This window comes from Thamnophis sirtalis, unplaced genomic scaffold (assembly GCF_051295495.1).
Source record: "Thamnophis sirtalis isolate CommonGarterSnake01/CBP01778 unplaced genomic scaffold, rThaSir2_p1.2 scaffold_7, whole genome shotgun sequence".
Classification (NCBI taxonomy): domain Eukaryota; kingdom Metazoa; phylum Chordata; class Lepidosauria; order Squamata; family Natricidae; genus Thamnophis; species Thamnophis sirtalis.
This window is the reverse complement of record NW_028261387.1, coordinates 84091376-84104992: the sequence shown is the minus strand read 5'-3', so window position 1 is coordinate 84104992 and position 13617 is coordinate 84091376. Positions and strand designations below refer to the sequence as shown.

Here is a 13617-nt window from a genome sequence, read left to right as displayed (position 1 = left end):
ACCACCACTGACATAGGTGCAATCATAAGATGATGCTGATGATGAAGTGTAATTTCATTATTGATAGTACACGGGGTGACCAGAGTTTTCCTGTCTGTGCCTGCTGGCCCTCTTTGACTCACATCGTTTCCTTTTTGATTTTTCACAAAACACACAGTTTTTGTTTGTGTCACATCTTGGTCTTTGATACTTTTCTCTTTTGAGTAACTTCCCCATACATATTGTAACTTTTGGTTATTGGTTTGCATGTCTGGAAGACAATAGAATCACGAGAAGCTTAGACACAGCTGTCAGCTAAATGGAAAAAATGAGTAAAATCTTCCAGCAACGCTAGAATGCGTTATTCCCCTTTGCCGCCACCACCCCTTGGGGAAAAAAAGTATTAGTAGGTTCTCCCTTTTGACATTCTCATCTTTCCTCTTAACAGAACCTATCCTCGTCCTCATGAATATTTGGATGTCTCAAATCTGCCCAAGAGTTGGGACTGGAGAAATAGAGATGGAGTCAATTATGCGAGCGCCACTCGAAACCAGCACATTCCCCAATACTGTGGATCATGCTGGGCTCATGGCAGCACCAGTGCTCTGGCAGGTAGGTGGTTGTTCTATGCTCTCCTTGTCTTCTCGTTTAAAAAGATGCACTGTGCCTGAATATGGAGGCTCCCTTGCTGTCTATTATAGTTTAACCTTAGTCAATAATGCTTTTCTCTATGGCAGTGGTTCCCAAAGTTGGCAACTTTAAGACTTGTGGACTTCAACTCCCAGAATTCTCCAGACAGCTCTGCTGGCTGGAGAATTCTGGGAGTTGAAGTCCACAAGTCTTAAAGTTGCTAACTTTGGGAACCACTGCTCTATGGGTTGGCTCCCAGGTTGACTTTCGTCTGGGTTTTCAAAGATCAAAACCACACGTGAAGTTCCAATTAAAGTAATTTATTACTCAACATGCTTATGCACAAGAATCTACTCAACTAATTGCACTATGTTGGTGTAAGATAAAGGTCAACGAAGTTGAAGAGAGGCTGGACTTAGTCTGTTTATGATTATGTAGAGATTCTAATAGAGATGTGGGGGTTCAGTGGCTAAGACGCTGAGCTTGTCGATCAGAAAGGTTGGCAGTTTGGCGGTTCGAATCCCTAGGGCTGAGTAACGGAGTAAACTCCTGTTCCTTGTCCCAGCTTCTGCCAACCTAGCAGTTCGAAAGCATGTAAAAAATGCAAGTAGAAAAATAGGAGCCACCTTTGGTGGGAAGGTAACAGCATTCTGTGTGCCTTCGGCATTTAGGCCACATGACCACGGAGACGTCTTCCGACAGTGCTGGCTCTTCGGCTTTGAAACAGAGATGAGCACCATCCTCTAGAGTTGGGAACGACTAGCACATATGTGCGAGGGCAACCTTTACCTTTTAGAGATTCTAAACTGATTCCTCTTTCCACTCCCTTTTCTGCCATTCCTTCTCCTACATCTTTCTGTTCCATTAAGCCGCCTCCAATTTCTACCAGTTCTCCCGTTTCTATAACTTTTCCCCAAGCCTAGTCTGAAGAGCTGAATTCTGTTCGATTCAAAGGTAACTGATGTAATCTGGGATGGGATTTATCAGTGCCTGTTAAAGAGTAGGAACAGAGAGATGAGCCTCGGTGGCGCAGTGGCTAGAGTGTAGTACTGCAGGCTACTTCTGCTGACTGCTGGCTGCCTGCAATTTGGCAGTTCAAATCCCACCAGGCTCAAGGTTGACTCATCCTTCCGTCCTTCCGAGGTAGGTCATGTAAAATGAGGACCCAAAATTGGTGGGGGTAATAGGCTTACTCTGTAAACTGTTTAGAGAGAGCTGCAAAGCACTGTAAAGCGGTATATAAGGCTAAGTGCTATATGCAGCATTGGGTCTATGGCAGTGGTGGGTTTCAAATTTTTTTAGAACCTCTTCTGTAGGTGTGGCCTGCTTTGTGGGAGTGGCTTGCTAGCCATGTGACCGAGTTGGAGTGCTTGACAGTCATGTGACTGGGTGGGCATGGCCAACTTGTAAAATGTGGTGAAACTCACTTAACAATGCTCTTGCTTAGCAGCAACCAAAATGTTGGCTCAGAAACTCTGGCATTTGAAGCACGCAAGTCTTAAAGCTGTCAAATTACAAGACCTTGCACCCCTAACCCTTTAGAAAAAAAAACCCAGGGGTGTTCAAACTTGACAGCTTTAAGACTTGTGGACTTCAACTCCCAGAATTCATCTTCTTGCTCTTCATCTTGATGACGGGCAGGGGGGAGGGAGCTGGAACCGGTTCTAAACGGCACTGTAGATTTGTGTAACCTCTTCTATAGAAGAGGTTGGAACTGGCAGGAACCCACCCCTGGTCTATGGCCAGCTCCCATGATAACCACAAACAGTTCCTTGTCCCACAGGGTTCCCCTTGTTTTCCAAGATGTTTTAAATTCCGTGATAAAGAAAAATTGGTCTATTGCAAAGCAACTTTCCTCCACTAGGGTGCCCTCCCAATGACTGGGCTACAAGAATTCGGAGCAAGTCTGTTGCTGTGAAATTGTGCAAAGTGAACTCTGTACATCTGTCGTCCCCTAGCCCAGAATGGGGAAAGGGTGCTCAAGATACAAGTAGTCCTCAACTTAAGACTTAAGTCATAATCGAGACTGGAATTATGGTTGTAACTCATGCCAATTGGCAAGCGGCCATCATCAGTGACATTCTCAGTCTTCCAGGTCATGGTTGTCCCAAAGGTGCTTTTTCCGGAGGCAACTGGACTTTCTTGTTTTTTTTCTTTTGAAGACGTTTCACTTCTCATCCGAGAAGCTTCTTCGGCTCTGACAGGATAGTGGAGGATGGAAGGATTTATATTCCTTGCAGACAACTGCTAATTAGAGCAGGGGTATCATACTCACGCCATCACATTGTCGTCATGTGACATATCGTGACTCTTTTCCTTTCGCTAAAATGGAGGTGACCATGGCTAGCATGTGACGCATCTGGCCCGTGGGCCACAAGGTTGATGAATTTGGTTGCAGGTGTGTGATTGAAGCCCTACCTCCTATTAAAAATAAATAAAGGAGGGGGGGCCTTCAATCAGGCAGGTGAATATTTGGTCCCTTCCTAGGCTTGCCATCATGGGAATGGTCCCACAAAGGCCCCAACAAGTACCCCAGGGGAGGATGTCACTGGGATGATTATCTTGTAAGCTCACCTGGACATACTGTATTTTTCGGAGTATAAGACGCACCTTTTTCCCTCAAAAAAGAGGCTGAAAATCTGGGTGCGTCTTATACACTGAATACAGCAGTTTTTGCTTTCCGAAACGCCACTCCCTTCACCAAAATGGCTGTGCATAGCTTTTAGAAGGCTTTCAGAGAGCTCCTGGGACTGGGGAGGGCAGAAATGAGCAAAAAAATCAGTCCATTTTTGCCCCCCCCCCAGCCCCTAGCAGCACTCTATAAGCTTCCTAAAGGCTATCCATGCCCTTTTTAAACAAAAAAAGGGCCATTTTTGCAAAAAAAGGGCCATTTTTTGCTCATTTTGGGGGGAGAGGGCAGGAGCACTCTACAAGTCTCCTAAAGGCTATTCATGCCCTTTTTAAAAAAAATGGGCCCATTTTTGTGAAAAATGGGCCGCTTTGGGGAAGTTTGCAGAGTGCAAAAACTTTTTAAAAAAATTTTCCTCTTCAAAATCTTGGTGCGTCTTATACTCTGAAAAATACGGTAGTTTCAAAGTCAAAATGGGTCCCTTATGCCCCAAAGGCTGGCTGCTCCCTTTTTCCCCAGAAGAAAGAACCCCGCAAAGTCCAGATTGCTGAAGACCCCAACTCATGCCGTACACCAAACATCTGCTTCTTTCTTCTCAGATCGCATCAACATCAAGAAGAAAGGCGCCTGGCCTTCTGCTTACCTCTCAGTTCAGAATGTCATTGATTGCGCCCAGGCAGGGAGCTGTCATGGTGGAGACCACATGGGCGTATGGGCGTATGCTCACCAGCATGGCATCCCTGATGAGACCTGCAACAACTACCAGGCAAAAGACCAAAGTGAGAGAATGGGGCAGCCCTGATCTTAACTCTTTCCCGCTGCAACTTGAACATATGTTCACCTCTGCATCTCCATCCTTGGATTTCCATGTGTTAATGTGAAGTTTTGCAGATATGAATCAGCTCCAGGGGGCCTTCATCTCCATGCCAGCCATAGCAGCTCTGATGAAGCCTTCCTTTGTAAGGTGGTTAGAAAGAACAGGGGAGGCTTATATGATACCAAAGGTCTCCACGTTTTTAGATCTATCATAGATACCAAGCTTTCTGAGTCATGCCACTCTTGAAAGTATCTGTGGAATAGCTTTCTCCCACCAGTTTGATGTAGAGATTAAGCTGCTAGAGTTGAAACCAGGACGCTCTGAGTGCTAGACTTTCCTTAGGCCTGGAAGTAGCTGGGTGACTTTAGGCCAGTCACTCTTAGCCCAACCCATCTAATGGGGTGGCTGTTGTTGGGAATATAGGAGGTAGGAGTATTGGGTATGCCTGGTGCCTTGGGATGCACAAAACAGGATATACATCTAAGACAAAAAAAAAAGGACTCAAGAAAACGATTAGAAATTTTACACAAATTTGCAGCCTAGGACATCTTGGGAGTCAAAAACATCTGGTGAAGATATATAGAGACCATTTCCATAGAGTGTTTAAGAAGATTATATTTTCTTGTTTTCTTCAGATAGGCTCTCATAGCCTATATATATTGAAATATATGTTTAAAGAAAAAAAATATCTGCTGTGAACTCCACATAGGTGTCAGGAAGGGCATCTGGCCAGGAAACGTTCAGCTCAATTTGGTCACCCTGACTCCACACAAAATAAAGGGGATTAAAAGGTCATTAAAAGATATATACCGTATGTTTTGAAGCACAGGACGCATTCCCCGCTCCCCCTAAAAGTGGGTGAAAATTGTGGTGCATCTTATACATCGAATTTTGCCAATTCCCCACCTACGGCCCTTTGGCCGTTTTTGGCCTCCGCATGTCATGTTTTTGGCGTCTCAATGCTCCATTTTAGACCTGTTCCAGGCTGCAGGGATCGCCATACCACATCGCCGCTGATTGCCACCTCCATGCATCACATTTTCGGCCTCCACACATCACATTTTTGGCCTCCGGGCATCTCATTTTTAGCTGGTTCCAGGTGGTGGGGATGATCGCTGCCTAGAACTGGCTGAAAATGCGAAACCTAGAGGCAAAAAATGCAACGCATGGAGGCGGTGATTGGCAATGATGTGCTGTGGCGAATCCTGCAGCCTGGAACGGATCTAAAACCAGCCAATCAGCTGTTCATGCTAAATCAGGCTGCGATAACATGTTGAAGCTGACCAGGCTGTTTGCTATTTGCTGTAAGGATGCTAGCCAGATGAATATCGATGGATGCTGGTAGGCAGAGGCAGAATTTTTTTTCTTGTTTTCCTCTTCAAAAAAGTTATGTGCGTCTTATAGTCTGGAGCATCTTATACTCCAAAAAATACAGTATGTATGTATGTATGTATGTATGTATGTATGTATGTATCTATCTATCTATCTATCTATCTATCTATCTATCTATCTCTATCTATCTATCTATCTATCTACCTACCTACCTACCTACCTACCTACCTACCTACCTACCTACCTACCTATCTCATATATATATGTGTGTGTGTGTGTGTGTGTGTGTATGTATATATGTGTGTATGTGTGTGTGTATGTATGTATGTGTGTATATATATATATATATATACACATACATACATACATACATACACACACACACACATATACATATACACATACACATACACATACACATACATATACACACACATATACATATACACACATATACATACATACATATATATATATATATGAGATAGGTAGGTAGGTAGGTAGGTAGGTAGGTTTATCAGCACAAACACAAATGTTTTATTTTCATTTTTCCATTTTCATTTCATACAGTCACATACATACTGTGCCTAACTGGGGCCATATAACATTGGGCAATAAACACAGCCATCTTTGTCAAAAATACTCCCCAAAATACAAGACCAATATACCACTTCAACCCTCCATACACCCTTTCTTTCTCCCCCCTCCAACTTTCCTTTCTCCCTTCCAACATTCCCCTCTCCTACTTCCCCTCCCCCTCTATCACTCCTTTCTCCCAATACACTCCCTCCCTTCCATCTCACCCTCCTTCCGATCCTCTCTCCCACCCTCTCTACCCCTCCCTCTTCTTTCCCTCTGCTCCTCCCTTCGGTGTATTTCTACTATCTATCGATATATTCAGCTTCTTATTTTTACACTAAAATTTAAAAAGGCAACAGTATACAAGTGCAATCATATTACTTTAAAATCTGGCACATACTATATTTCCCCCCTCCCCCCCTCCCCCCTATGACCCCACCTTCCTTCCCCCCTCCCGACTTCCCAGAGCCCGTACACGGTATAGCTTTTTATCAAACACAGTCTAAGATGTATTAAAACCAAGAAAGTTTAAAAAATAATAATAATAAAGAAAAAAAAGGGAAAAGAAAAAAAGAAAGAGAAGAAAAAAAGTCAGTAAAATCTCTGCATTGAACTCAGCTTCTTACCATTACACAAACTTTAAGCAGTTTACATTGTTCCTAATCTTAATTGTTTGATTACCTGCAGGATTTCCCCAGAAGTTATTTGTTGATTCAACTTTTGCCTGTACTCTTCTCTAACTAGGGGCCTTATCTCTTTATCTAAGTATCTGTCTATTTCTAAACCCTTAATTTTGTCCCCTTTGTACCTCCTTCCTCTATAACACAATTTGGATACATTTCAAATTTTTCTTTTGGTTTCCTCTTCCAACTCTTCGTTTTTGCCCTTGTTTATGTCTATATATATTTTTTAAATTCATCAGTACTCCTCTCATATATGCTTTACTTACATCTCCTACAAATTCCCTGAATATACCCTTATTCAGATTCAGAACAAAGTATTCAGATAGCAATTTTTTACAATCATTAATATACTTTTCATATCAAAATAAACTCCCATTCGACCTCCAAGACCTTCTTGTCTGCACTACCCTTCCCAATTCCGTCCAGACTGGGTTAAGATCCAAGAGAACCCTCGCCGCAATCTTTGTCTTCTTCACCCTAGAAGATAAATCATTAATGATTTGTATAAAATTCGAAGTTGTCCATCAAGTCTTTTTCCCTTCTAGAATTAAGTCTAATGCGATATATCTTCCAAAGGGATCTGCTTCAGTTCGCTCAGCCTTAATGTCTTTTCTTAAGTATAGAACTATACCATTTTTCTTTTGCGTAGCAGAGGTCACAAAATATTGACCAAGTTCGAGGTTGAACAGATATTTTAGATCAGTTAATTTAATATGAATTTCTTGCAGACAAATTATATCGTTCTTGAACTGTTTGAGATAGTAAAATATTTTCTTTCTCTTCTGTAAAGAGTTCAGACATAACTCCTTGATCAATGGCCGATGATTATTGAGGTTGTTGCAGTCTGCCTTGTTTTCCCATTCGTCTGGTAGTCGTACGGCTAGGTCTTTGTTCTCTGGTCTCTTGCCCTTCCGGAAGGAGGAAATGGTGCTTTCTGTCTGGTAGTTGTGTGATTTGCTGTTTATCTTGTCCTTCTCGTAGTCTTTCTCCAGATCCAGATGATTCGGGGTGTCCCACCTTCAGGGTCTTGTGATAGAAATCTCGGGCTTCCCATACAGAATTGAGGCGATATTTTTGCTTATCAAATGTAATTATAATACCAAATGGCACATCCCATCTATACTGTATCTGACGGTTTCTGAGTTCTTCCACTAGAAAAGCATAATCTCTCCTGGCTCTTAGCATTTGGGGTGGTATTTCTTTCAAGACAATCAAGTCCTGTCCGCCAATTTGTAGCCTGGTATTATAAGACTCTTGTAGTATCATGTTTCTAGACTCTCTTGTAGTAAAATATATAATTACATCTCGAGGAAGTTGTCTCTGTTTTGCCAGCCAAGAGTTAATGCGATAATTTTTTTCGATCTGCCAGTCAAAGTTGATCCCCGGTCTTCCCACCAGACGGTTAAAGGCCTCTGAGAAAATCCGCTTCAAGTTCTCCTGTTCGTTTTCACGCAGCCCCCTGACTCTTAATGCAAGCTCCATCTGTTTGTAGTGTATCATAACAATTTGTTTTTCTGCGTTTTCAACTTTTTGTTGCACCACTTCAATTTTGGATGTCAAGTTAGTGTTGGCTTCATCAAGAACCTCTAGCTTATCTTCCATTCCAGCAACATATTCTGTCAATACAGTTACAAGTTCCACCATATCGTCCTTTGTTTTGGTAATCCTAGTATCAAGCTTATCATATAAGTCTGCATTAAATTTCTTTATCTCCTCTCTAAATTCTCTAAGAGTCTCAAAAAAAAATTCTTTCGTTAGCAAATCTCCAGTAGGGGGCGTAGAGGGTGAAAGCTGCAACTTTGTGCCAAGTGCGTGAGGTGTATTCCTAAAAGGACGTCTCCCCGACTTTGATTTTGATGCCATTATTTCTTTTCTTCAAACAATTATTCAACAATTATTCAAAGTCTGCTGGCCCGTTGTGTAGCTTGCGAGAGAAGAAAGTATTAAGTCCCCCCTTTATTTGTTCTTAGAAGTTTTTCAAAAGGTTTCGGAAAAGAGCATTGTAACAAAGCAAGTTTCAAAATATTAGCATTGTAATGAAACAGTTCATATTCATCTCTATTTAGAATGTCTCTATGTTAACAAGGAGGCTTTTACAGCTTTTAAAAGTTGATAAGAAAAAAATCTTGGAAGCTCTTCAAAGAAGAGAAGAGAAAGAGAAACAAAACTAATTAGTCAGAGAATGCTATCTGGCTGTTCCTTTGATCTTTCTCTCTGTCGGACAGTTAAGAATGTGGCATCCGCCATTTTAGGAACTTATTTTTTTTTAGTAACCTGATGCACAAAGAAAGCTCTTTCTTTTTTTAGAAAAATTAAAAAAAAAGGACAGATAAGGTTCTCGGGTACGGGCTCTGCTTGTATTAATTTCAAATAGATATATCAAAAATTTTCCTAAGCGGGGGTTCCTTACTTTGCGCCGTAGTGGTTACCGCAGAAGTTCCTGGCTCGGAGGTGTGATTCAGCCTTCGGTAGGCCCCCCTTCCGTTCGCAGCAAAAAAAAAAGCTGCAAACTTCAAAGAAAAGCTCTTGCCAGCTGGATCTCTCTCTCATCTTCTTTGCCTGAAGAATGAGTTTATCTACCAGGTATTTAGGCAGATAACGCAGCCAGGAACCTGGGGGCAGCTCGTTAAGCTGCCACCATCGGCAAGGTCCCGCCCCGGAAGCCGGTCCCGCCCCGGAAGCCGGTTTTTTTACTGACAAATATATATATATATATAATCCATCAATATTAATCTGGCTGGTTTCTAGTCTAATACCTTGATCTCTGCACCAAACTGACCCTCATCAGTTTTTAAGCTTTTTACATGAAACTATTTATTTGCTATATTTATATTTGCCACTTTAAATGTGGAAGGGTTGATTCCTTTTGAAGCCAAGTAGGTGGTGATTCCTGGATGAAAAATCACTTCCTGAGATACAACAAGCAGGACAGCATTTCATTGTTCTCATCTTTCAGGGGGGGGGGGAGGCAATTTTCTGGTGCGAAAGTTCTTTTTGGTTTTCATAGAGTGCAAGAAATTTAACCAATGTGGAACGTGTACCACCTTCGGGGAATGCCACGTGATAAAAAATTACACCCTCTGGAAAGTGGGAGATTATGGAACTCTCAGCGGCCGAGAGAAAATGAAGGCGGAAATCTATGCAAATGGACCCATCAGGTAACGCAATGAAAGCGTTTCTCACGCCTTGACAAGTTTAAGATAAGATGGCTGAGGAATTCTGGGAGTTGAACTCCACACATCTTAAAGTTCAAGGTTGAAAAAACAATGGTCTAGGTAATATTCAGAGGTGGGTTCCTACCCGTTCGCACCAGTTCTGTAGAACCAGTTCGCCAAATCTACCGAACCAGTTAGAAGAGGTTCCACCAGAAAGCAGGCCACACCTACAGAAGAGGTTCCAAAAAATTTCTAAACCCACCACTGACACACACACACACACACACAGAAAGAGAGAAAGAAAAAGAGAAAGAAAGAAAAAAAACAAAGAAAAAAGAAAGAAAAAGTGAGAGAGAGATGAAAGAAAAAAAGGGAAAAGGGATAGAGAGACAAAAGGAAGGAAAGAGAGAGAGAAAGAAAACACATGGCTGGCAAGCCACTCCTACTAGGTCACATGGCCAGCAAGCCACTCCCACAAAGGAGGCCACACCCATAGTGTAGGTTCGAAAAAGTTTTGAAACCCACCACTAGTAATATTGCAGAAGCGTGCGCGTAATTGATTATTTCAGTTGATCTGTTATACTTTTTGGTGTAGGATGCCTTTGGATAAGTGTTGATTGCTGGAGACTGCCTGGATTAGTCCCTACAGTTTTCTTGGCAAGATTTCAGAAGGGGTTTGCCATTGCCTGCTCCCTGGGGCTGAGAGAGAGGGGCTGGCCCAAAGTCACCCAGATGGCTTTCTGCCTAAGATGAGTCACACTGAATATGGTCCTGTTTTGGTCAGTTTTTCAAGTGATATCCTGCTAATAGGGGGAATCTTTTTATGTATTTTTTTTCAAATATCCCAACAAGTTGGAAAGAATAAAACTATTGTAGAAGAAACCTTTTCTATGTTGTTGTCAAGAAAACTGTAAGGAGAAGTACATATTGTTCTCCAGTGACAAACCCAGCTTTTTTCCCCCTTCTTGCAAAGATCCAGAATCCAAAGTTCCCATGGCTAAGGATGGACTTAGTCAGTCTGATACCTTAATTCAGCGATGCCTAATCTTTTCATCGCTGTGTGCCAAAAGTACATGCATGCGCATACGACAGCATATGTGTGCACACCCATAATGCACGCACGACCCCCACGCTTGACACCCCCCCATGAACGCCTGTGCGACCACCATGTGGGTGCTTCAGGCATGCACGTGCAACCCCCTGCATGCGCCCCTCCCCATGCATGTGTGTGTGCCATGCCCCCATGCGCCCCACGCCCCATGTATGTGCATGTGACTCCCCCACGCATGTGCATGCATCTCCCGCATGCACCTTGCTTCTCATGAATGCATGGCAGAGACCCCAAAACCAGCTGGCGTGCGCACATGCTGAGCTGGGGTGACGGCTCGCATGCTTGCAGAGAGGGCTCTGTGTGTCACAGGTTCGCCGTCCCAGCCTTAGTTGCTGCACTACACCGGCTCCCACTAAATCTGACCCAAATCAGGCTTTGTGGCTGGAGAGTGTTCTTGGTCTTCATGATGAGGTCTAAAGCTGTTTGTTTTGGTAGTTTTCATCCTACGGTTTCATTTTTGTCTTTTGTTTTTATGGAGTTGTGGGATCATGGCCACTTCCAAACTGGATGCATACACTGGAGGCCTGTATGAAGAATTTAGGATCTTGCCTATAATAAACCACATCGTCTCTGTTGCTGGTTGGGGGACAGAAAATGGAACAGAGTATTGGATTGTCCGGAACTCTTGGGGAGACCCCTGGGTAAGGAAGACATGACACATCCATCTGTATTATTACTTTTTAAGGATTTAGCTGGGTGGATAAAGTTCCCTGCTTGGTAAGGCAGGCTACGAGCATTCCAGCTGTGAAACGTACCAACGTTATATAGGGGTAGGGTTTAGTTAACTCTTTATAGATAGTCCTCGATTTACAACTATACATTTGGTGACCATTCAAAGTAGCAATAGCAATAGCAGTTAGACTTATATACCGCTTCATAGGGCTTTCAGCCCTCTCTAAGCGGTTTACAGAGTCAGCATATTGCCCCCACAGTCTGAGTCCTCATTTCACCCACCTCGGAAGGCTGGAAGGCTGAGTCAACCTTGAGCCGGTGAGATTTGAACCGCTGAACTGCAGATAACAGTCAGCTGAAGTGGCTTGCAGTACTGCACCCTAACCACTGTGCCACCTCGGCTCTAAAGTTACAATGGCACTAAAATTACGACCAATTTTCCCACGTGTGGCCATGACAACATCCCCCATGGTTGTGTGACGGACATTTAGGTGCTTGGCAACCAGCATTTATTTACAATGGTTGCAGTTCCTGTGATCATGTGACCTTTCCAGTTAACTTCTGACAAGCAGGGTCAATAGGAGAAACTGGATTCCCTTAATGACTGCATGATTCACTTAACAACTGCAGTGACTGGCTTATCGTAATAGATTTATGGCAAAAAGGTTGTAGAATCAGAGTGACTCACTTAACAATGGAAATTCTGGTCCCAATTGTGGTTGTAAGTCATGTTATTTCATTATTGTGGTTTAGGAAAAATTACTTCTGGATTAGACGTCATTTTATATCTTGTACCCAACTGCTCAGTGGTGCAGTGGTTAGAGTGCAGTATTGCAGGCTACTTCTACTGACTGCTGGCTGCTTGCAATTTGGCAGTTCAAATCTCACCAAGTTGACTCAGCCTTCCATCCTTCCCAGGTGGGTAAAATGAGGACCCAGATTATTGAGGGCAATATGCTGACTCTGTAAACCGCTTAGAGAGGGCTGTGAAAGCACTGTAAAGCGGTGTATAAGCCTAAATGCTATTGCTATTGCTTTATTTTATCTTACACACAGCTCGTGATTTGAAATATTTTTGGGGTGCTACCTTAGCATAAGAACTTAATGTTCTTACATGAATATGTGCAACTTTATGTCTTTCAGGGAGAACGTGGCTGGTTTCGGATTGTGACCAGCGGATACAAAGATGGAAAAGGAAAATATTACAACTTGGCTTTGGAAGAAGAGTGTGCTTATGGAGACCCAATACTCCTTTGAATTTGCCTCTGCACTTTCTTTGACTGGTGCTTTTGGAGACTTTGATATAAAAGAAACTATCCTGCAAAATGAGCTCTTCTTAAGAAAGAAGCAGTGCTATTGAGTAGCATTTGCTGATGGAATATCACCACAATTCAAGTTTTCTTTTCATTGAACAATAAAGATAAACGCTTCTCCCGTCCAGTTGTGTCGGACTCTAGGAAGAAGTGCTTGTCTCTGTTTCCGTTGTGGGTACCAGTGTTATCCAGAGACATTTTCTGTGGTCATGTGGCCAGAATGTCTATACACCAACGCACACAGAGTGGTATTACTTTTCCACTGAAGTGCTACCTATTTATCTACTCGCATTTCCATGCTTTCGAACTGGTAGGAGGGTAGGAGTTGGACCAAGTAATGGAAGCTCATCCCATCATGCAGTGCTTAGGTCTTGAACTGCCAACCTTCTGATTGACAAGCCTAGCATCTTAACTGCTAGGCTACCAATATCCACTCCCAAATGGACCTCTGTTCATTGGGAGCACAGAAAATAAATGCCAGAAAATTTGCTTTCTTCTTGAAAGTATTTATGAGTTGTCATCTATGCTTTGGCAAAATGAGATTACATTTGAGTCTGGGCAGAGTGTTTTATAAACTCAAAACAGCTGAATCACCTTTAAATTGATGCCTCTAAAATCTAGGGGATGGAGTTGGCAAATTAAAGAGTGGAGCCAAAAGGATGAGATTTATATTGACTTTCTCTTAATGGATGCTTTCTCTCTCTTTCCTATTACATG

The 13617-nt window shown here is 42.7% G+C and overlaps 1 protein-coding gene across 1 annotated transcript in view; it reads left to right on the top strand.

Annotated features, from left to right (window-relative positions):
* LOC148044741 (cathepsin Z-like) overlaps positions 1-13025 on the top strand; it is a 16172-nt gene extending 3147 nt beyond the window's left edge. Inside the window, exons 2-6 of the mRNA XM_087720516.1 lie at positions 428-591; positions 3838-4017; positions 9657-9807; positions 11394-11556; positions 12731-13025. Of these exons, the coding sequence (XP_087576642.1) occupies positions 428-591; positions 3838-4017; positions 9657-9807; positions 11394-11556; positions 12731-12844 (772 nt within the window). The 3' untranslated portion in view covers positions 12845-13025. The remainder of the gene's footprint in view (positions 1-427; positions 592-3837; positions 4018-9656; positions 9808-11393; positions 11557-12730) is intronic.
* Positions 13026-13617: the final 592 nt, after the last annotated feature.